The sequence below is a fragment of the Lygodium microphyllum genome, chromosome 10, assembly GCF_053477565.2.
Source record: "Lygodium microphyllum isolate KBCC chromosome 10, Lygodium_microphyllum_v1.1.10, whole genome shotgun sequence".
NCBI lineage: Eukaryota > Viridiplantae > Streptophyta > Polypodiopsida > Schizaeales > Lygodiaceae > Lygodium > Lygodium microphyllum.
Window position 1 is genome coordinate 71,331,216 of NC_141144.1, and position 24,585 is coordinate 71,355,800.

General features: G+C 39.8%; 1 protein-coding gene across 1 annotated transcript; it reads left to right on the forward strand.

Moving 5' to 3' along the window:
• The first annotated feature begins 2,597 nt into the window (after positions 1 to 2,597).
• DAA1 (P-loop containing nucleoside triphosphate hydrolases superfamily protein) lies at positions 2,598 to 8,598 on the forward strand. The gene is made up of 20 exons (XM_087686420.1): positions 2,598 to 3,354; positions 3,734 to 3,855; positions 3,965 to 4,059; positions 4,172 to 4,216; positions 4,306 to 4,372; positions 4,458 to 4,503; positions 4,591 to 4,661; positions 4,769 to 4,836; positions 4,943 to 5,113; positions 5,197 to 5,355; positions 5,454 to 5,529; positions 5,805 to 5,901; positions 5,996 to 6,251; positions 6,445 to 6,624; positions 6,720 to 6,842; positions 6,954 to 7,037; positions 7,174 to 7,358; positions 7,503 to 7,641; positions 7,733 to 7,939; positions 8,209 to 8,598. Exons 1-20 carry the CDS (start codon positions 3,140 to 3,142, stop codon positions 8,320 to 8,322), a joined length of 2,520 nt encoding a protein of 839 aa, XP_087542546.1. The 5' UTR covers positions 2,598 to 3,139; the 3' UTR covers positions 8,323 to 8,598.
• The last annotated feature ends 15,987 nt before the right edge of the window (positions 8,599 to 24,585 follow it).

Here is a 24,585-nt window from a genome sequence, read left to right on the forward strand (position 1 = left end):
GAGGGCTATTTTGGAGAACCCTATGATCATTGGGACATGGCTCAAAAACCTAGCGTAAATGTCAATGAAGCGCAATTTTGCATCTATGATGCCTTGTGATGTCATGGAGTAGTTTCCTTTATGATCACACTAGTTTGTGACTAGCCCATGAGTAGGGCTTTCCATTTTGATGTGTGTATAATCAATCACACCTATAAAATTAGGGAGACCTTTTAGTATCTCCATTCTGGCATTTGTGTATTGCACTTCCTAGGAGGAGGAGGGCCATTTGATTACTTGTTTTACAAATGTAGAATGGAATTAATGAAGTTATCAACAACTTTTGAGATTGTTGACAACCCACATTCACCTTTCTTGAACACAATAATATATGAACAACTAGGTGCATGAGGGGAATGGTAACCTTGTGTTCAATATAGTGAAGATGCAACCTTTAACTATCAACATTGACTCAAGAATATTACCCTGGCATGAGGTTGGCATTAGCATGTTGAATGACTAACCAAGCAAATGTCATGGTATCTTGAAGAAAGATTGGAATTGAGTATCATCATCCATGTGCCATATATTGTAGTTGGGCCACCAATGAAGTGATCAATGCTTCACAAAAACCTCAATATGTTCTAGAAAAACAGAACCCAAAGCTTGATGTCAAGAATATCACATTCCTTGTGAAAGGAAGTGACTAGCCAAAACAGTCTCTTAGTGATTGATTGTGATACTGAAAGAGATAGGAGTATCATTATTGTGATTGGAAGCACTATTGGCAATGGATCGTCCATTGATTTCTACCTGAAATAACACACACATAGACACATAATCCGCAGTGCTTTAGTGGCTTTATAAGTCATGATGGCATTTCTAACTTAAAAAATAATAATTTATACTTGCCATTCGAATGACATTCGAGATGATGAGGAGGGAGGGCAAGGAGACGTACTGCAAGATGGTGGTCTAATGTGTGGATATGAGTGATTGCCAGGCCAATACAGAGATGGCAAAGGCATGGAGAGGTAGTGTGAGATGGTGGGGCCAAGGCCAAGGTTGAAGGCATTAACAAATGGTTGAGTGTGTAGAGAGATGGTTGAGAATGTAGAGAAGCCTAGGGCGTTTGTACATGTGACATGGCATGGTGGGGTAAGAGGAGATCTCAATGTAGGCCTCCAAATGCATGCTCTTTCATTTGAGGTAACCATTGATGCTTCACTACTCCATCACTTATCAAGGCCTGTTGAGTCTTTCTCCAAAGCTTGAATAGACTTGTTGGAGCACCCCTACGTGCCTTCTCAACCCCATTACCTTTAGTATTGGTGGTAGCAACAAATAGATCAAGAATGAGAGTGATTGCACCTATAGATCTTGCACCTGTCTTTGATTAGTATGACCAACACAATCGGCTCCTGAAGCTCTCCTACACTTGGCCACACCCTTGGAAACTTCCATGGGCATCCTTGGTTCCATTGGAACACTCCTTGCATTGATTTTACTTACATGAAGGTGGAAGTTTGGTGCATTTGTGTCACTAGTGTTCATAATAGTAAGAGTTGGTGAAACTTATTGGTGAAATTGGCGAAGGTGAGATAATGAAGGCTAAGAGGGGCTTCCTAAGGACCCTTTTCAAAATCCACAAAGACAAAAAAAAGCAAAAGTTGGAAATATATGGGCCTATTTTGTGAGTTTCACAAAACTATGTTGATCATTTAGGTTTGTTACAACCTAAAGCCAATAAACCCATGTCTTTGACAGTGAGGAGGTTGCATTGAGGATCCATTGACCTTTAACATCCCTTTTGTTGCTTGCATGGAGAAGAGATGACTTTGTGCATTATGCCTATTTCAAAAAGGGCCTATGACAAGCCTATCTAAAAGCGCACACTTCTCTAAGAGCTTTCGCATGTAAACCTCTTTGCAGTTAATGCCACTCAATTTTTGTTGTTCACACTCTAAATTGTGGCCCATTTCCCTAATGATATCTCTTTTGGGTCTAGTTAATATAGAAGCACGCAACTATGAAAGTTATGCTTAACTAGTTAACTCTACTCTGGCGCGAAACCCCTCTTTTCACGTAGTTTTTGATAGTTTTGAGATGTGTCACGAACCCTCCCATGGGAAAGCCCTCTTAGGTTGCCATTTTTAAATCCATCACGTGGAGTCCCCCCCTCTTATAATTCTGAATTTTGCAGTTAAAAAAGATATTACGGGTATCAACTTTTTATTTTTTACACAATAAAATGACTAAGGAAAGAAGCTTTTTGCAATTAAAGAATGGAGGTATAAATATTGCGAGGTGCACCGCAATAATTCGAAAACAAATAAATTAATAATCAAAAGCCCATGTCGGAAATTGGAATCCGATCTTTTTGCAAGAAAATTGAAATTGGGGAAAAAGAATTTTATTTTTTATTTTTGGCCTTTTGACATAGTCGGAATCAACACGAGTTTACAGTATCTTGAAAAGTCCGATTCGTCAATTTACTTTACCCAAAATTCAAGTCATTGGAGAGAGTCTTCAGTAACTAGTTGTGTGTGTGATCAGGCAGACCCACTTGCCCATCGACTTTTCACCGCCCCGGGGGGCTATTTCAACCCCTGCAGGCTGCGATGTTCCCACAATTTCGCGCAAATTGCCTCGCAATCAAGGAAGTAGAGCAGGCTGGGCACACAATCAAGCAATCTCTCTCTCTCTCTCTCTCTCTCTCTCTCTCTCTCAGAGGAGAAGAAGGGTCCTTATAACCCACATAAACGAAACACAGAGTAGAGGAGCGGAGCAACCCACCACCTTCTCCTCTGCTCTCTGCGCCCCCCACCCACCACACCCCACAAAGCACAGCGGCTTATCAGAAGGATCCCCCTCTCACCCACCTCTCAATTCTGCTAAGGAGCAAACCCACAATCTTCCCCTGATCTCAAACATGCTAAAGGAGTAAACCCCCAACCCTCTCCCCTGCTCCCTCGCCACCACCCACAAAAAAACCCACCAAGCATCAGAAAGAACCCCCTCTCAATCCTGCTAAAGGATCAGACCCACAACCCTCCCTGCTCCTTACCCTCACCCACAAAACAAAAGCCCCACAGAGCACAGATCCCCTGTTCCCTTCCCCCCCTTTCTTCCCGGACCCAGCCACCCAAAAAGCCCCAAAATGGAGCAGAAGCAGGTCTTCCTCTCCGCCATCGCTGTTGGCATGGGTGTCGGCCTCGGTCTAGGCCTCGCCACCGGCCGCACCCAGACCTTCCACAAGTGGAGCACCTCCTCGTCTGAGCCCTCTGTCCAGCTCCTGGAGCTTGAGCTTCTCGCCCACGTCATCAATGGCTCTGACAGCACAGTCACGTTCGATAAATTCCCTTACTACCTCAAGTACGTTGCAAAATTTGAATCTTTTTAAAGCTTCTGTGATGCATCATTCATTGTCTAGTTTGCTGTTATAAGGCCTTTGCATGGCTCTTCAGTTTGGTTTTTTTTCAGCTTCTCTGATGTGTCGTTCTGTGTCTAATTTGCTGTAATTAGGCCTTGGTATTGTTAAATTCTTGCCCTTCTATTGACCCATTGTGAATCTGGCCTCCCCAGTGGACCATTTGGCTGTCAATTGTTTTCATTTGCGTAGCAGTCACTCAATTACTCTATGCTCTTCATGTTGGCCGATTGAGCATGTGGACTGGGACTGTTGTCTCACACTTTGCATAAATTCTCCAACCATCTCCACCTGCTTTGATCAATTCCTCTTTTGTTTCTTTAGTGAACGGACAAGGGCTATGTTGACAAATGCGGCATTCGTGCACCTCAAGCAATCACAGTATAGCAAATTCACCAGGAACTTGTCTCCTGCAAGCCGAACTATTCTTCTGACAGGGCCTGCTGGTAAGTTTCTTTATCTTGCAAGATTTTTGGTTCTTTACGTATTTCTTACTCTTCTCATAGACATACAGTTCGACTTTGTCTAATCTTGAGCACGGAACATTGTTTGAAGGAGCGGAGACCTACCATCAGATGCTTGCAAAGGCATTGGCACACTTTTTCACAGCCAAATTGCTCATTCTCGATGTGACTGATTTCTCATTGAAGGTATGCGTCTACATGGATTGGTATCTCAATTTGGTCTTTGCAACTTATGACATGCTGGACGTGTTGTTGGTATCTTTCCTTATGGCCGCTAATCCTGTTGGTATTTTTGTAGCTGCAAAGCAAGTGCAATGAACTGAAGGATTCTACTGACCCTCTGGTAAGAAAAACTCAGCTATATTTGTGCGTTTGTTTTCCTTCTTGCCAAGTTAAATTTCTTTATAGTTACCCTTCTGTATCTTCTCATAGAATTCAGCCAATGGAGTAGTTCAACGTTTGATTGGATTTGTCGGTCTTCAGACCAGTGATGATACTGGTTTGTACCTCACTCTTGTATCCTCTATTTTAGCTGGCTGCTAGATTGCTTGCTTTTCTGAAGGTTGTGCTTATTTATCTGACAGGCAAGGCAAAGCCACAGAGACGGAAGAATGGTGGTTTGGAAGGGAGGTAAGGTTTCTGAAACTGTTTTATTTTGTGTTTCTGTTTTCTAGTATGGAGTCAAAGGGTCTCAGTTTAGTGTGTTAACTGATGCAGGCTACACCGTTTGATTGAAAATCTCTCTCAAGATGAAGGTTCCAAATCACAGAAGACTTCTGAACTAAAAGGTAAGTGTTGGCTCTCCTTACAGTAGTTTGGATGGGTGTGTATTTGGTATGTGATTAGGCTTTGTTATCCCATTAAGGTTTGACCTTTGTTTATGGCTCGATGACAGGTTCAGCTCTGAAAAGGACCCATTCATGGGCCTTTGAAGACGAGCTTTTCGTAACTGCACTTTACAAAGTAAGTTAGTTAAATGTGCTGTTGCCTGCATATCCTTGTTTCTGTTCTTCAGAATTTTTGACATTCTTACCAACTAACTAGGCTTGTACTCTTACCACCATTGTAGGTGCTAATGAAGTTGTCAGAGACGGGGCCCACTGTTCTATATCTGAGGGATGTAGAGAAAGTAGTGCTAAGAGGTCCGAAGACCTATAATCTTTTCCAGAAGATTGTTAAGAAACTGTCTGGGCCTGTGTTGATTCTGGGGTCCAGAATTTTGGAGTCTTCCTCTGAGCAGGTATGTTTCTATTATGATCGAGCTGACTAGTTTCCTGTCTTATGCTTATTACTATTGCACGCCTAACACACACTTCTTCTCAGGATGCTAGCTGTAGTGATGACAAATTGGCATCTCTGTTCTCTTACAACATTGATATCAAGCCTCCTGAAGACAATGCAACGCTTGTCAGTTGGAGGAGCCAGCTAGAAGAAGATATGAAGGCTATCCAGGCTCAAGACAATAGGAATCACATCTCTGAGGTGAGATTCAATTTCATTATTGGCTTATCAATATTTAAGCTCCAGTGTTGTGTCATGTAATTAAATTCCTGTTTATTATATAATGATCACATTCACAGGTGTTAGCTGAAAATGATGTGGAGTGTGATGATCTGGCCTCAATATGCTTCACTGACACTCTTCTACTGAGCAACTGTAAGCTTCTGTTGTTCTGGCTTTGCATTCTAAATTTTCTGCACTGCCAGTTTGATGTTAATAGAACATGCTCATCATAGCTTCGATCTAGTTTTCTGCTTAGCTGTGACCTGTTAATCTTCTAGATCTTCTTTAAGTAGTCTATAAAAATCATTCATGAAGATGAAGTTGAAAATCACCTGTGTCCTCCAAGTGATTTTGCTTTTCCTTTGGTTTGTTGGTCCTTGTCCATGCGGGTGAGGGTTTTTCTCTAACTGGGATTTCGTGTTTGACAGATATTGAGGAGATAGTACTATCAGCAATCTCACATCACCTGACAAACACTGAGGAGCCCCAGTACCGTGCTGGAAGACTGGTGATCTCTGCAGATAGGTGTGTACTATACTGATACTGCCTTGAAGGTTGCCATTTTTACTTCCATAGCTATTTGTTGATGCAAGTAGTCCTAAACTTTGTTCCTTGGCAGCCTGGCACATGGATTGGGCTTGTTTCAAGCTGGACGATTGGACAAGAAAGATGCCAAATTGCAAATGGAATCTAACCCCAAGGAGTCGGAGTTGCTGCCACCAAGTGCGCTACTGGAAACTAAGACTGAAAGTTCCCCAGACACTAAGAATGAAGGGGAAAAGAAATCTGTTGAGACTGATGCCTCAAAGAAAGCTGGTGACAGTGAGGCTTCCAAAGGAGGGGATTCAGATATGAAGTCCTCAACACCTGCCAAGGTCGTTTTCTGCACATCAAGCCTTCATCAATTTTCATCCTATTCATTTCCAATCCCCCCTCTCTGCATGATTCATGTTCATTATCATCGATGTTGAGATGACATCTGTGGCAATTGGCAGTCTTAGATCATATGATGCATCAAGCAGATGAATCCCCAAGCCTTTTCATTACTGATGTTAATAGGTTAAACAGGAAACCGTGCCAGATAATGAATTTGAGAAACGCATACGCCCAGAGATAATTCCTGCAGGTGAGATTGGTGTAAGTTTTCAGGACATTGGTGCTTTGGAGAATGTCAAGGAGTCACTACAAGAACTGGTGATGCTGCCCCTTCGACGACCTGATTTGTTTTCAAAAGGCGGGTTGATCAAGGTAGGCTCTTTGATGTACTTGTAAAACTTACTTGTTGCCTGAGAAAACATGCTACAGTCGATAAAATTTAACCAAGACATCCTTCAACCTTGCAGCCCTGCAAAGGCATTTTGCTGTTTGGCCCCCCTGGCACTGGCAAAACAATGCTGGCAAAGGCAGTTGCCACAGAAGCTGGTGCTAGCTTTATCAATGTCTCCATGTCAACCATCACTTCGAAGGTATGTCTGTCCTCTTTGTAGTGAAGAGCAGGTAAAGAAGTTGAAATTAGTACCACTTGCACAGCTGAAGCCTTAGTCTGTGGTTAATTGGTTTGTCTTGTTGTGCCACAGTGGTTTGGAGAAGATGAGAAGAATGTAAGAGCCTTGTTCACTCTTGCAGCAAAAGTTGCTCCCACTGTCATATTTATTGATGAGGTGTGCTATTTTTGTTGCTCTATGATGCTCTTAGTGTTGAACTTTGTTTGTATACTCCACAAGTTTTGTTTCTTTAGTTAGCTCTGGTACCAGATTGAGAGATGCAGAGCTGAAAAGGAGACTGTTGTGTTGGCAGGTGGACAGTATGCTAGGGCAAAGGTCAAGAGTTGGTGAACATGAGGCTATGAGGAAGATAAAGAATGAGTTTATGGCACATTGGGATGGGCTTCTTACCAAGGCTGGAGAGCGTGTTCTCGTTCTGGCTGCAACAAATCGGCCTTTTGATCTCGACGATGCAATTATCCGCAGATTCGAGAGAAGGTACATCACAGCTTCAATTTGCTCATGTCATTGTGATGCCAAAGCATTGGAATTCTGTCATTTTATTTTATGTGCCTGATATCTTGTTATTTCCAAAAAGCTTTGGCATGTACTAATTGGATCTGTCTGGTTTGGTCATGGCAGGATTATGGTAGGCCTACCTGATAAAGACAACAGGGAAAGGATTCTTAGAACGATTCTTGCTAAGGAATCTATCTCTGATGATGTCGACTTTTCTGAACTTGCAACTATGACAGAAGGATTTTCAGGAAGTGACTTGAGGGTAATTGACTAGCCTTGTTTCATGTCTTTTTGTTGACAAGTGGCTTTCCTCAGAGATTGGTCTAACAAGTTGTGTGTGGGTGCTTGTGTAGAATTTGTGCACAGTGGCTGCCTACCGGCCTCTTAGAGAGTTGATGAAGAAAGAGCAAGAATTACAACAAAAGGAACAAACTACAAAGGAGAAGGATTCAAAAGCACCTGCTCCGGAAGGGGATTCAGTTGTTTCTGACAAGCCAGAGACTTCTGGGCTATCTATGCGGCCTGTTAACATGGAAGACATGAAGCAAGCTAAAAATCAGGTCAGTTTCAGTTTCAGATAGTGTCTCTCACTTTTCTTCTGCTTCCAAGGCACCAAAATACCTAAAATTTTGCACAATTTGCAAGGATAATTGATAGACACCTCAATGTTTACAATCTGCAATGAAAATATAGCCATACAATCTGCAAAGATAAGGACTAAACACCTAATTGCTACCTTTAGAATTGTAATTTTAATATCCAGCAATTTGGAAGGATAATGAAGTACTAGACACCTCAGTACTTAAATATTGTGGATGTTGTTGAGCAGGTTTCCAGTAGCTTTGCAGCAGGAGGTGCTGGAATGGCTGAACTGAAGGAATGGAATGAACTGTATGGTGAAGGTGGCAGCAGGAAGAAGGAGCAACTAACCTATTTCTTGTAAAATATACCTATATTACTCATATTGTTGGGATCTGTTAGTGCTCTGATCTTACAGAGCCAAAATCTCACCACTCCAAAGTCACTTTGGAACTGTACATATGATATGCCAATATGTCTCCACCCCAAAGTCTCCACAGTGCCCTGATATTGCAAAATATATATCAGGCAATTTTTTCATTGCCCCAATGCCTCAAAATGCACAGGAGCATTTTCCTGAAAGCAAGCATTGTAATTCTTTTTTTTTTTCATCTTAATATATTTTTTGGGCTTGTTTTTTTTTCTTTTATATACTGGATCACCTTCTCACCTCTTGTGCCCAAAAGGCTTGAGTAATTAGCCAAGCATCAACCCTTGGGAAAAAGCACCAATCTGTGACAGAAGTGAAAGTATTTTGATGTAAATGGGATTGTGTTAATTGAATATATATAGACAGTAATAAGTACATTCAGTTGGTTCTCAGATGTTTCATGTATAAACTTAGTTATAGAATATATAAAACATTCGGGAAGCCTCTAATAATTGTTATCCTTTGGTGTGCTGGTCAATTAGACTTCAATTTTTATATAATGATCACAGTTTTCCCCATACGCTTATATGGAGATGCTTATATGGAGATGGGCATGAAAGTATGAATGGAGTATGATTTAGACTGACACCGATTCATAAGTCGCTCTGAGATACCACATACACAAATGGGCGTGGATATATGATTGGAGTATGATTCAGACCACGGTCCTGAAGCATAAGTTGCCCTGATATCTTATTCAAAATTTTAAGGAGTATATGAATGAAATGTTTACCATACTCCTTGATTTCTTATGGTTTTTATGCGTGTGGAATCCCAATTATATGAGTACGAGTGCAACTATGTTTATGGGTAATGCAGCAAGATCTGTGGAATCAATTGTGTGCATGCTCATCATCAAGGATCGGTTTGCAAAGGACCAATTCTGTGTGTTTTCACTGCTTCTTAGAATCCTTGTCAGGTTGGTTGCCTTATTGCCAAGAATGAAGGTCAATTATTAAAAATCGTTTGTCTGTAATGTGAGAGAGGATCTTGCAGGTGGTCTCTGCATGCAGGGTGCCTCATAGGGCAGGCACCTCCCCAAGGGCAATGATGCCTCAGATCAGGGCTCTGCTGCCAAGTCTCGGAGATGCAGCAGTGACAGTATGAGTGTGGACTATGTTGGCATTGTCGAAGGCTCTCAATAGGATATGGAGGATGTTTGTTGAACAGATTCTACAGGAGGCCTTGAGCATCTATACATACCAAGTTTTAGGCATTTTCCCATGTGGGAAAAGAAGCCATTTTCCTTTGTTTTTCCCTATGATGTTCAACATCACTAACTTCGGCAAGGGAGGGATTGCAGACCTAGCTAGGTGCAGTTGGGGGCAGGGGGCTATCAGCCCCTTCCTCATGATGCTGTCGTAGTTCACAATGTGGGAGTTATATTGGGAATTTGTCTGAAACTTCAATAATGAGCGAGAGAAGTCCAGTCTTGAAGGCGCAGATAGTCCTGGGGATGCTCTCTCTCTATCCAATCCCAAGCAGAAGTGTGCTTGCTATTTTGTGCCAGCTTTATTCTTTTACTTCATGGGTCAGTCTCCCAGTGAGGAGGGGTTAGAGAGGTGATCTAGGGCTACTTCAGTCCAGAGCTATAATTAGAGGTCAAATCTGCTTTGCAGCCCATTTCTGTCCTGAAGGAGCAGGTGGCTAGTCATTTTGCAAAGAAGGTATCAAGCACACAAGCAGGAGGAGGAAGGGCTGCAATGTTCACTACAACTGACAATTATATTTCATGTCAACAAAAAAGATATGAAATTTTGGTTTGTATGTTGACATGGTACATCATGTTTTATAAATTAACTTTCAAATGCTCAAATGGCATTTTCCCTTGATTTGAATAGTTGAATGACTAAATCTAGACCTTGGAGTCTGGACATGGAATTTACTGACAGTTTGATTTGTAGTCCCAAGTACTTTTCCTAGCCAAAGCACTTGGGATAGCAGTGATTTACATCAAGCTATACTAGCTCATGCACATTTTATCGGCATTAGAGATGGTTCCTCTCCCAATATGAGTAGAGAGGATATTAGGATGTTTATGCTTCTTGAAGTAAAGATAAACTAAGAGTAGCAAATCACTTAAGCTTAAGACTTTTTAGCGTGGGAGCTTTAGCTCGGTAGACACACACACTCTTGGCAAAGGAAGGCCTTGGTGTGCAAAGAGAATAGTAAGCCTACTAGCAAGACTCGGAAATAAGGTATCAGAGCAAAACCTTGTAGAGAGAAAGGAAACCTCTAGTTGACCAAAACATCTATGTAATATTGGATGGAGTAGTGGATGAAAGAAGATTTCCCTAAATCTTATATGGACATGGTTGGAGCCTCCAATAAAATTAGTCCCATCACCTAGGATGTGCATGGCTTGTGCTTTGACAAAATGAATATTGCTTTGGTAGGATTTCTTACTCGAAGGCCTTTACCTCATGAACCTGACCATAACACTCGTAGACCATATAGGAACAAATTTTTGAATTCTTGCACCACATAAATCATGCTCCCACATATAGTGCACACAATGACTACACCATCTTGAGGCTATCAATCAAGGTGCACAATGGTATAAATTAGGGTTATTTGGTCCTTCCTTTTTCTCATTGAAAATTTTCAAGAGAGCATGATTGTATTCTTTTACATGTAGTGCATGTAATTATTATTGAAGCTAATTCTCTAGTGTTTGATGGATGTTTTACATAAAGCACATGAAAAATCAAGGTTTAGCACATGACAACATGGTATAGATTATATATTTGGCTATGAAAAATCAAGCTTTAGCACATGAGAGCATGCTATAGATTATATATGTGGCTAGAACCTCCCTTTTGATGTGGCAATGAAGAGGACCTCCTAGTTTAAGTATTTCCTATTGTCAAAGAGAGAGAGAGAGAGAGAGAGAGAGAGAGAGAGAGGTGATAATAGACGTTGGAAGAAAGGTCTCATCCCATGGGTTAGGGCATAGTAGGCCTTTCATAAAATGCTAGTAGGACATAGTAAGTCTTTTATACAATGCTACATATCAATATGCATGTATAATTTTTAAAAAAATCAAGATCTAAACTCAAAACACCCAACTTCTCCTGCCAACTGTTTGTTGTAGATAAGGTGAGACAAGGCGGTTAATACTTCCTATTATAGTGTTGATTATTCCTTGCTTTTTAGCATATGTAATGCATATTTCTTCTCAATCAAAGTGTGGCCAAGAGTTCAACATTTCGAGCTTATATAAAGGGAGATGAAGCAAGATTACTTTTTGAAGATCTAGTATCTTCACAACCACTTAGTTAAAGATCTAGTATCTTCACAGCCACTCAGTTAGAGGAGAAACACTCAAGAAACAACAATAAGCCAAAGATTACAATTCGCGCAGACCAACGGGTAGGTGGAGCAGAGGGGAAAAACATTGGGCCCTAAAGGGTGCTAACACAAACTTATGTAGGAAATGCTCTTTGGTAGAAAGGGTCTAGATTCTTTGCATTGTAAATGTATCCCATCTGCATGTGTGGGTCACATAAGTGAGAATAAGAATGATCTCATTGGGCAACTTAAAAGGGATAGGATATGTTTTATTTAGAAAGAAACACACATTAAAAAAAAAAAAAAGAATTGGCTTGATGGTAATATTGCTTTGGTTGGAAGCTGTCTAGCTAACTTTTTATTTGTCCCTTTATGATTTTAAAAATTACTTTACAATTTCAGAGGGTCCTTAAAAAAAGAAAGAAAAAAACTATATTACCGGTGTGGTGGGCTATGGGTGGGGCTATTTATAAGAATCCGAGAGCGTAGGGGGAAACCGTTTATGCATAATAAATGCTTGAGAGTCGAAGAGGAAAACAAACCCACCGACACCCCCCCCCCCCCCCCCCCCCCGCCAAGCCGGTATATCTCTCGAACAAGCGAGAATGTTGCGCTAAAGTTTTTGGGACCCCTAATTGGCATTAACATAAGAATATTAATTACTTTATCATACTAAATTAAAACCAATGCAATATACTATGGTTGTAAATACCCTTTAAAGTTTATCATACTAACATAAGAATATTAATTACTTTATCATACTTAATTAAAACCAATGCAATATACTATGTTGCGCTAAAGTTTTTGGGACCCCTAATTGGCATTAACATAAGAATATTAATTACTTTATCATACTAAATTAAAACCAATGCAATATACTATGGTTGTAAATACCCTTGCCCCCCCCCCCCCCCCCCCCCCCCCCCCCCAAACGTCTCTCTCAACAAACTTAGGCCCTCACCCCTTTCGGAGGGGGGGGGGGGGTAAAGGGCCCTCCACAAATATGTTTGATTCTTCCCACTTCCCACTTTCTTGCGGGTGGTGAGAGCTAGCTTCTTAATATTCTTTGAAGAAACATAGACCCTTGTAGAGGTAATGCCCATCCTTCACAAATGTGTTTGATTGTTCCGAGCTTCTTGATGGGTGAGAGTTAATTGCTTAAACATCATCATGCCTCCCTATCCAATTAATCTATTTGAAGCCTATAAGGCTTCACTTCCATTACCCATAGCTTTTACTTTTGTAAGGTGTATATGATCTCGTACTATCATTTCTTGATCAATGGATCAAACTTTTGAGTTTGTGAGAAGGCACAAGCTTGAATTTGTAGCTTTCTAGGAGGAAAAATGTTGTCCTAATTATGAATTCAAATATCTTGAGTATCTTGTCTTGAGACCGTTAAATGAGATGCACATGACATGCATTGGTCCGATCAATGCACCATACAATCATCATACGAAGAAAGTGTAATGACTTCTTCAAGTTGAACACAATGTGATGGTCGGTTGTTGATGTGCACAAGGTGATTAGTTCAAGCCATACATGGGTTGGGTTCAAGGGAGTCTAATTTGATTGAAAGGTGAATGGAACTAATCATTGGGTGGAGATCTACTATATATAATATGGAGGATCCCCAGAACAATAGGATTGGATCTATATGAGATGATGGCTAGATGGTGAATTCATGTTTTTCTCATGTCACATCAAAGTGTGATAAATCTTCTTGAGGTGAACAAGGGGCGGGAAACCAAGCACTTGTGAGATTTCAACATAGATAGAAACCACATAGATAACATCACTATGGAGGATGAATCATATGCTAAAAAACCAGTAACGTGTAACCCCATTGGACGTGATGTGGGTGACATGCATCAGACCCCCATTGATCATGATGTGGATGGCATGCATTTGACTAAACAAAACTTATGCCAAACACCTTATTCAATGCAAAGGAAATCTATTAATCTTAGTAGTGACCCTTTGCTTGATATGGAAAGGATGTGGAATAAGCATGCAAGTGTGAGTTTTTCATGAATTCATGCACGAGTACCATGATGTCAAATATCTGAGATAGTTGAAACCATAGCCATAACATCTATGCTAAAAAGACTTGAGAATGCAATCATTGAGCATGACATGATATGAGTCACGGTAAGATGGTTTGGATCATTTTCAAGAGTAATTTAGGGGGGGAGGCCACATAATTTGGGCAACTAAGTATCATGTAGTACTAAAATGGAAAAAGCACCAAGAAGGGTAACTATAATATGAAAATTTTCTTGGAATAGGGAGTTGGTGTCCCATGCATGCATCCTCTTTGGTAGTTAAAGAAAACTTATGTCTTTTTATGTTTTAAGCATCCCTTGGTAGGTATGCATGTGGGCTTATTTTGAACATATATGTGGTCCCAACATGAAGTGAGGAAATCTAGAAGAGATGGTCAAGTGGTTTGCTGAAGAAGTGAAAGAGACTCGATCTCTAAGACATCATGGAGGAATCTCCTTCGTATCCACTAAATTCACTAAAAGTTTGGAGGTTGAGACAATTCCAATGCAATTTAAGAACTTAAACCTTGTTTCCTTAGCTATCACATGCGCAACACTAAACCTAATGGTCCATTTTACTTGGTTGTATACCTAATGCACAATCTTAAGTTTAGGGATTTGGCTCATGATGTAATATCTTCTAACCCATGATGCAATCTAATGCTATGAGGTACTCCCCTTGATGGTCTCAAAAAGGGTACCTCTTTGTAGATGGCCAAAACTCAAGAGCCCAACTAATGCCATCCAAACTGTTAGAGATTCATGGATTTAATTGACTTAGGGAGCTTCAACTCTACCTCATAGGGGAAACAAGGTCAAAACCTTGGGTCGCTTGACCTTGGACTCAATCGGCATGGGGTGGTCAATGGTCATTCTTCTTGCATCTCATTGGAATATCCTCATGTAGCCATGAAATAGTTTGAGATGCTTGGTTCCTTTTATATTAGAGGCATAAGAAAGAAAACGTCCATAACAAACCGTTCTTTCTATTTCAAACATATTTTAGGAAAGCAATCGAACATAATCATTTTCCGAATAATCTTTATCCAATCCAAGATGAACTTTCAAAGGCCCTAACAAAAAATGATGCGAAAGCACTTTGAGTCCTTCCATCCTATGTGTATGTTAGAAAAATCAATGAATAGCCTAAGATAAACAATCTCTAGCAAAAAATTAAGTGAGAGAGTGCTATACCCATAGGACCAAGATCACTTGTGATAGCAATTACCTCACAATGAATGCTAAGTAGCATTGTGCAATGAAAATACTCCAATATGACTTAGTGTATTGTGAAACCACTTCTCTAAGGTTGATAACTCTTGCAAGAAAGAATCTCTACCAAATTTTCAACATCACCCACACTACTCGACAAGGTTCTACATGAAGAGGAACTGCACATAACTAGTTACTTTGGAGCAATTTGCTATCAAACATCATCACATATATCTACATCTTAGCATGCTACCTATTTGACCTTAATCCTCTTAAAATAACTTCAATATAACCCTAATTTTTATGACTAGTGGATGCCCAAGACCAAGGTGTATCAACAACCTATGTATAAATAAAAACAAATTCCATCTATTGCACATACATACCATAATGAATTCACAAAGCTACATAAATACCGCAATAATCAAACTCATCAACCTTGCCAACCCCCATGAGAAACTTCATACTTAGTATTGGAACATTCTATGTTTTCATATATTTAGTTTTTTTAAATCGAACATATTGTATGCTAAATTTTCTTTTGTTAACCCACCACTACATCTTGTGGTTCTAAAGCAGAATATTCTCACTTGGCAATGTGATTTATCCATGCTCTCAATTTTGAGCAAAGCATGTTCCATATGCTATAATGAAATATGTTGTATAATAAAAAAGTCATTAAGACTATAGGAAAATGTAAGACTCATGACCTCAAGTTGAACGATAAATACTTATCAAATAGAATATAATATCCTTTTTGTCCCTAGCATGTAGCATTGTATCTACTAGACTTTTTATTGTGTTCTTAAAGTCTAAAAAATAGCCAATACTGGTCCTAGTTTTCATTTGTGTTAGATGGAGTTATTAAGCAAGTGATGTCCAAAATTTTATGTGTTCATTCACTATTATGGGATCACTAGCAACATTGGTTGCAAATTCACGTAGTTCTTTTCAACCTCACAAATTGCATTGCACTGCACATTATCGAAGATGGAGAGAAATATGCTAGCTTTCACTACTTCCATTGATACAATGCTTAACATATCAAATGATTTTCAAAATTTTATGTATCCTTTTGAAGTTGCACATGCCCCTCATAAAATCTCATTCTTGAAGGCTGATAATTATATTTCTTATTTTAACTAATGAAGACTTAATGAAGAAGCATAATCTATATGTAAACAATGGGTTTATTAAGAAATCTTATCTTTGCAATGCAATGTACAAATCCTCCCATTTTGGAGTATATAATTATTGCTGTGCATGTCTTTGCTTTTGCTTTCCTTTATTAGTTCCTATCATTGCTCCAATTTTCACTTTATCCCTTGATATGGCTATTAGCTAGTTTTCTTATGTTAGACAAACCCAAATTTCATGCCGAACTATGCAGGAATAGGTGACTTTAAGGTTTTTTCCATTTTCCATTTGGCATTGAAGAAATAAAATCCATTTTGGAATAGATAACGTTTTGCATTCCATGATGGATCCCATTTTGGGATACTTCAAAGGCATTGGCGAAATTGGAAAAGCTCAATGCTTTAGTTAGCACTTCCTCTTTCCAAGGCTTTCTTCAATCAACTATCAACTATAAAACATCTATCATCCCATGTAATTTAGACAATTTCAATTGGTTTCAAGTCACCTTTGAACGTATAACTCACATGAACAATCCCTATCACTACAATTAATGAAGTTGGCATATCATAGTTTAGCATTATATGCCTTTATTAACATATATTCCATTTTGTACAAATGCTTTCGCATGTTCATGTGCCTTTAATGGCTTGCATAGTCCTTTGTGGAAACTTGAAACCAAGAGGGGTAGCTCTACATCATGATCACCATTTACAGTTATTGAGAACAACTAAAACATGTGCACTTTTTACTACCTTGATGATCATGAACAGTGCTCGTAGAAAACTGTCCTTTAATGTATTTTTTCCAGGCAAGATTCTTAAAAAACCGGATGAAATTGAAGCTTGTCTTGACGAAAACCGGCTACTTTTCTAGCATTTTAGTTATAAAACTGGCTATTTTCCTCCCAAAACCAGTTGGGGTGAAGCCTGCTCCTTTTTTCCATTGGATGGGAAAAAAGCTTTTCGTGAGCACTGATCATGAATAGCTTCCACTAAGAGAGAAATGTATGTGATGTTCACTAGATTGCAAAGGAAACTTCTTATTTAATGTTGTTGCCACATCAACATACTTGTATGTTTCACTTTTTTGGGTGTAGTGATACTAGTTGAAGCATCCTTGTGTATCTATCTTTATTTGAGATAGAGACACATGAAACATACTTGGAGGTTGCCACATAGTGCAAGTGCTTTGTCTTTGTCAAGGAGACAATGGCATCCACTTTAGATCTATTTTGTCTAGGTGGAAAGGAAACACTTTGCCCAATAATTATCTTAGAGATCAAGCTAAAAATGCATCTTTATTTTTGAGATACTAAGGTCTAGAGCATTTATGATGCTTACATGTTCTATGCATTACACACATCACGTCTAAGTTTTCACTTATGTGTGCATGTCACAACCTTTTTGACATATATTAATTGTTCCATTAATGTGGAAATATCTAAGTTTCCACTTATGTGTGCATGTCACAACCTTTTTGACATATATTAATTGTTCCATTAATGTGGAAATATCTAAGTTTTCACTTATGTGTGCATGTCATAACCTTTTTGACATATATTAATTGTTCCATTAATGTGGAAATATCTTCATATTTAAGTGATACTTTTTCAAAAGGAATATCGATGCAAGAAGAAGGATGATGAACTTATATGGCAACAATAGAATGATCCTGTAACAAAGCATATTCTCTTCTCAATTCTTTTGCTTGTGTTTTAGCCAATAGTGGGGAGAGAGAGAGAGAGAGAGAGAGAGAGAGAGAGAGAGAGAGAGAGAGAGAGAGAGAGAGAGAGAGAGAGAGAGAGAGAGAGAGAGAGAGAGAGAGAGAGAGAGAGAGAGAGAGAGAGAGAGAGAGAGAGAGAGAGAGAGAGAGAGAGAGAGAGAGAGAGAGAGAGAGAGGACCATGTCTATAACTATTTAAAGTGCCATTCAAACATGCATATGCATGTGTCTAAGCAACCACTTGTCCATTGTACTATATCTAAATAGAATAACTATTCATAATGTACATATGATATCACTTATGCCAATGCACTATATTTTATTATGTGTACACATTTCTAAGCACCCTTGTTCTAAAATTTTGCATGTTATATCCTTACGAAAACATGCAACTATAAGAATAGTTGAAATTTAATCAAGTGTAACACCATCTGTGTAAGCTCAAGAGTTAGTATGTGAAAGGGGACCTTGTGGGGAAGGTGGAAAAAAATAAAACCTTAGAGAATAATAATGACAAATGGATTATTGTTTAATTAAACATTTTTAAATTCATTATCTCTATTTACATATGATATCTCTTATGCCAAGAAATGAAAACTTGGCACTATCTTTTGTCATGTGTACACATTTCTAAGCATCATTTTTAGAATATTTTTGTTTGTAAGTTTTGTATGAAAACACATAGCTATAACAACACCCAAAATTTAATCAAGATAAGTGCATGTATATAAGCTCAAGGGTTAGTATGTGAAAGGGGGCCTTGTGGAAACTTGGAAAAATAAAACCTTAGAGACTAATAATGACAAAGGCCTTATTGTTTAAGTAAAAAAATTTAAATTGATTATCCCTTTCTCCCACCCATTGTTTGGATCAAGCAACCACCATGCACACTAAGGAGAACACGACAATGGAAAGAACTTGATTATCTCCATAAGGTGGGAGTAGACATGAACACAAGAAAAGGAGGACTCTACCTCAACCCTTTGGCAAGCCGCTCTCTAGTAAGGAAAAGCTAGAGATCTCCATCAACCCACCCACATAAAACATGAAGAAGGAGAGGAGTTGGAACTCTAGACACTCCCCATGCAAACCAGTCAAAACAGTTGTGCACGCATCTTGGGTATATCCTCCCCTCACCATGCACCAAAATGCCATCATTTAGGGTTATATAAGTAGCCTTTGGTCAAGCTTGAACATTGATCTTTCATTCTCTCTCTCTATATATATATACATATATATACATATAGAGAGAGAGAGAGAGAGATCACCGCAATTCAATGGGATTAGAGCTCCATAATGATCTCCTTAATAGATTTATCCTTCCATTATGATTACAAAATCATCTTCTCCTTCTCCCTATCTATTTTTTCTCCATCATACCACTTCAATTTTTTGAGATTCAAGCTCTTCTATGTCACTATCACTAACACTAGAGAGTTGTAGATTAGCTAGACTCCGATTTATTGAGATTCAAGCTCATCTATGTCACCATCACTGACACTAGAGAGCTGTAGCTTAGCTAGACTAGACATGTGCATGTCTTAAATAAGTCAGATAGTTTAACCCTAGTTAGTTAATCATGTCAATTGCTAGACCTATCTTTTACATTATGGTTGTAGAATAAGTGTGTAACACATAAATGAATAATGGTAACATGAGAGTACACTGCTCTCTATTGCAGCTACATGTCTTTATCTATATTTCTCCTCCGCTATGAATGTAGAGACTTGTGTGTAGTGAAGGACTTGTCTTGTGGAGTGCTAATAGCCATAGTTCAAGAGCTCGGTATGTGTTTGAAGTATACCTTCTACATAGTGATCAAAGCCTATTGAGGCTTGTAGGCAAGATGCGTTGGCATGTAATGGAGCTTTTGACAATGATCATTGACATCATGAATGACAACAACAAGTATGCATACTTTCAGCATAATGGCACATGTTTTTAAGCAGTGTGACTTGATTGAATGCATTGGTTCATACTTGACCACTTACCTATCACAAGTCTATGCTATTAGGTGCATGGTGGAGCACATGAACATGAGCATCAAAGCCCTCACTTATAGCAACATATTCAACAAATGATTCAGTGTGGTTGCATCAAATTTGCACCTAGTTTATGTAATGGAAAATGGGCAGCATAAACTAATGCACATGATGATTGTTGTGGACTAATGTATGGGGCATGTCTGGCACTATTGAGTGCTTATCATTGACTTGATATTAGGCACCACATTAGACCATTTGTAGTAGCAGGTATGGCATGTTTGTGATTGGTTATTGATCCTTATTTGGCAAGATAATAGGCTATATGGGAAACACAACTTATGCTCAATATATACATGATATCTTGGGACTACTGGTGGCTATTTCTTGGACCCTCTCAAGCTCATGGAGTATCCATAAAAGAGCATTTGCAAATTTGAAAATTGTTTAAAATCTGAGTGGATAGCAGCTCAAATTGTCCCTAATGGCTATCCTACATTGGTAGTGACTAAAAGCACTCTTGATGTAGCATTGAAGTATGTATTTGCACCTACTAATGCTTGGCTAGTGCCACATAATTGTGAGCTCACTTGTATCTAGTTATGAGCATTGAATGCTTAGTTTTGGACAAATTTTCTACTAGTTATACAATTGATTGGTTGGTTACATCCTGTAAGAAGCTTGTCTAGTACTTCCACTAGTTGTTTGAGCAATTGTTGATGCCTCTATGTCTCTGCATTGACCCTTGAGGGTTATGACACATGTCAAAGATGTATTGTGGTTGTTTTATGAAAGGGATGCATGAGACACAAGAGAGAAGAGCACACACAATGTAGGTGCTGTCAACAATGTTATGACAGCCTTATTGCACTTTCATATATATATATATGAATAAAGAATATGGGCAGTCATTGTACACAGGCAGGCCCAAGGGCCTTTTACCCCAACAACCTCCCACTAAAATGCCAATGGGCCTGGGAGTGAAAAAACAAAACAAAAGAAAAGAGATAAGCTGAGGAATCATGACATCTCACCCAACGCCCAATCGAAAAGTGAGATGTGCAATAAGTGGTGGGAACCTCCTCACAAGAAGAGTCAAGCATCCCTGAGTCCATGACATCCAGGAGATAAGCGATCCCATAGCTCTAGACAATAGAGCAATCCATGACTGCTTCCCATGAAGCAAGCAACAAAACTCATAAGTGCACAGCTATAAAGCATCATCATCAGAGTAGCGCATAGCATCAGTGTGGTGGATACAAGACAGTGGAGAGGATCCAAACTCTCCAGAGTCAATCACTGAAAGAGGGCCAGCATCCCGGACACAAGTCGGATGGGGTCTCAAGACAGTATGCGGTCTCAGCGAAGCGGAAGATTGACGTATGGCTGTAGAATCAACCATAAAGCACATTGAACGCGCATCATGAGGCCTAAGAGGTGTCTGCGTCTCATAAAAGACATCATGACGGCTGCGTAGGACCTTCTAGGCATCCAAATCCCAAAAATTGTAAGCCATAAAGTCACCATCTCCATAACCAAGGAGAAGACATCTGCGTGACATAGGCTCATATGGCATACTAACAGTGGCCTGGCAGCCAAATATCCTCAAGTGATCATAGGAGGGTCTCATACCACTCCATGCCTCATGCAGTGTAATACCGTCCAAAGTCAAGCACGATATTCTATTAACCAAGTAGACTGTTGTCATAAGGGCCTCAGCCCAAAAGCCATAAGACAATCTAGCTGTGGTAAGCATAGCAGCAACCTTCGCCTGTAAGGTCAGGCACATGCCATGAGCAATTCCATAATACTGTGGGCATAAGAAGTGAATGCCATACTGCTGACAATAGGACTGAAAGCTGGGAGAGAAAGCAGAACTCTCATAATCCATCTGCAAGCATCTAGGCCTACTGCCAACGAAATCCATAAACCTGTCAAGCATAAATACGGCATCCTCAACCCGTACCAAGGGGAAAGCCCAAACATGGTGGGTAGCATGATCCACAAATATCACAAAATGCGAAGCTCCACCAAGTGATTGGGAAGGCATAGGTCTATATACTGCAACATGGACAAGATCTAGAGGAGCATGCCTCACATGATCACCATAAGACAGAGAGGCTCTGCAAAGGACCAAGAGTACAAGAAGGGCAAGCATCAAGATCTACATGTGACATAGCAGGCAACAAAGTCATACGAGAGACAAGATCTCCATCTCTCTATGGTGCATATGGCCTAGGCGGTAATGTCATAACAATGCATGTAGTATCATCGTAACTGCAACCATAGAATCTCCCACATGAGAGACATGCACTGGGTAATGAGAACCATCTCTAGAACCTTTGGCCAAAACCAAGCAACCACGATAGATCTTCCATGAAGTATCCCCAAGAGAGACATAATATCTTGCACCATGCAACTGACTAACAGAGATCAGAGCGTAGGTATATGCAAGACATCACGGAGCATAAGAGAAGACCCATTTGGCAAAGCCAAGTGTATATCCCCTGTACCAATAACATGACAATCCTACTCAAGGCCCAAAGAAATACATCCGCCAATCTCCTTGTAAGAAGAGAACCAAGCTCTATGTGGAGTAACATGACAAGATGCCATACTATCTAAAAGCCAATCAAAGGTATAGGCCGTATCACTAAGCAAGTAATCTACAGGGTAACATGATGCCAGGAGTCTAGGCTCAGCTGCATCATCATGGGTAACTACATGCACCATATCACTATCAACAGTGGTCTCACCTACTGTATCACTGACTCTGCTCTCATGTCTAGTGCAGCACAATCTTTTCTGCTCTCTAATGCACTTGAAGCATTTATGCTTCTCACATGCCCTGTCTTTCCACAATGAAAGCAAACAGAACCTGTAAAACCTGTCGAAGAGGACAACTGCTCTGTAATAGCATGAGTAGGGATGTCCAATATATCCAAGGAGCTCAAAGAATCAGGGAAACTCTCATAAAAGAGAACAAGCTCATTAAGAGGACTGTCTGCATGACTAGAAGAGCTGGAAGTTGTCATAGCATACTGCAAAGAGGACTCATCCAAACCAGAAGCGGAGAACACAAAGGCATCAACCACGGATGCAAAAGCTCCCACACGGACAAGCCTAGCAGACAAAAGCATGACATATCCAACCACTGTAGCTTGCAGCCATAAAAGCATAAGCATACCTCGGAGCCATAAAAGCATAAGCATACCTCGGAGCCATAAATGCATAAGCATCCCCGAAACATAGGAGTATACATAACTTTGCAGTGTCTCATACCATGTATTGACATACATGTCCAGCCAAGAATGACAGGCGGCAAATAAACCTGCAAGAATCAAGCTCCAATAAAAGCCCAAATATCTGTGTAAAAGCATCCAAGTAAGAGGCTCTATAAAATACAAAGCAGCAGACCATGTGCATACACGGGTGGCCATAAAGATCAACTGATCCTTGACATACACGGGCAATAGTAGCCCAAATAGCATAGATGGCATACAACAGAGAAGTAGGACGGCCATAACTGTAACTCCCAAGCACTAAGTATCCCGCATATCAAATGAAAATGAGCAATCACAACTCAATAGGCAACTGCTAAAACAAGGGAGCAGTTCACTGCTCAATACATGTAAGTGCATCCAAGTAATAGCCAAGATCCATAATCAGAGCATCAAATCCCATATAGCATCCAAGGTCGTAACGAAAAAAGCCAAGTGGTAACAGAAAAAGCCAAGTCAATGTCTAATTGCTCAAGGGAATACTCAAATGAATGTTGAGACGAGCTCAAACAACTGCCATTTACAGCCAAACCATAAAGCATTCACCAAGTCATCATAACCCGTACTGGGTAGCCTAGGCATAAACCATGTCACAGATGGAATGCTAGCTGTAAAGAAGTGACAGTCAAACCCGAATCGAGCTCTAATCTCAGCTCAAAAGCATTCCGGAGCATAAACAAGACATGTGGCATAGTCCAAATACATCATGACATCATACCGAGTAGCCGGTAGCACCCCGTGACCAATAGGCATAACCTAATTGTAGCATAAATAGCTTCAGCCCTAAAGTTTCCAGCAGCAAATAACAGTCCAAAATTGAGCAAATTAATGCTCAATCCAAGCTCAAATCCATAGGCAAACCATAGGCGTACATTCTCATATGTATAGGCACCAACCGGGCCTACAATAGGCCTAGGACGAGTCCAAGCAAGAGGTGAAGAGAACAAGCTTCAATGATGGAAGATATGGTTGCCTCTTCATGAAACCGTGTTGTTTAGGTCAAAGAATGGCTGAGAACTGAGTGAGATGCTGGGGAAGGCCGGGAAGCGCTCGCGAAGGACCTACTCTAATACCAGTTGAAAGGGATGCAGGAGACGCATGAGAGAAGAGTACACACACTGTAGGTGTTGTCAACAATGTTATGACAGCCTTATTGAACATTTATATATATATATGAATAAAGAATATGGGTAGTCACTGTACACGGGCACGCCCAAGGGCCTTTTACCCCAACATTTTAAGCTGTGAATACTCAAGTTTTAATAGAGAATACAGTGTTGGTTTCTGTTTATAGATTACATGTTTGAGATAGCTTGGTTGCATATAGGGTATGCAGAAGATGAAGTTTACATAAACATGCTATCATGTCTAAATGTTTTGCCACATGTTTGGGGATTTTTCGATATATCTATGAGATGAAATATCCTAGTTATTGCATAGATTTATTGTCATAGGTTCTTGAATTAAAACTGTCATACACAACTAATTGGTTTGTAGGGACTCATGCATCTACAAGTGGTATACTACA

What these genes read in the sequence shown, in the direction of transcription:
- DAA1 (XM_087686420.1), top strand. Translation starts at nt 3,140, where the DNA reads ATGGAGCAGAAGCAGGTCTTCCTCTCCGCCATCGCTGTTGGCATGGGT. An exon ending in TCTTCTGACAGGGCCTGCTG is followed by an intron (nt 3,856 to 3,964) that starts GTAAGTTTCTTT and finishes CATTGTTTGAAG; the next exon opens with GAGCGGAGACCTACCATCAG. An exon ending in CTGGTGATCTCTGCAGATAG is followed by an intron (nt 5,902 to 5,995) that starts GTGTGTACTATA and finishes GTTCCTTGGCAG; the next exon opens with CCTGGCACATGGATTGGGCT.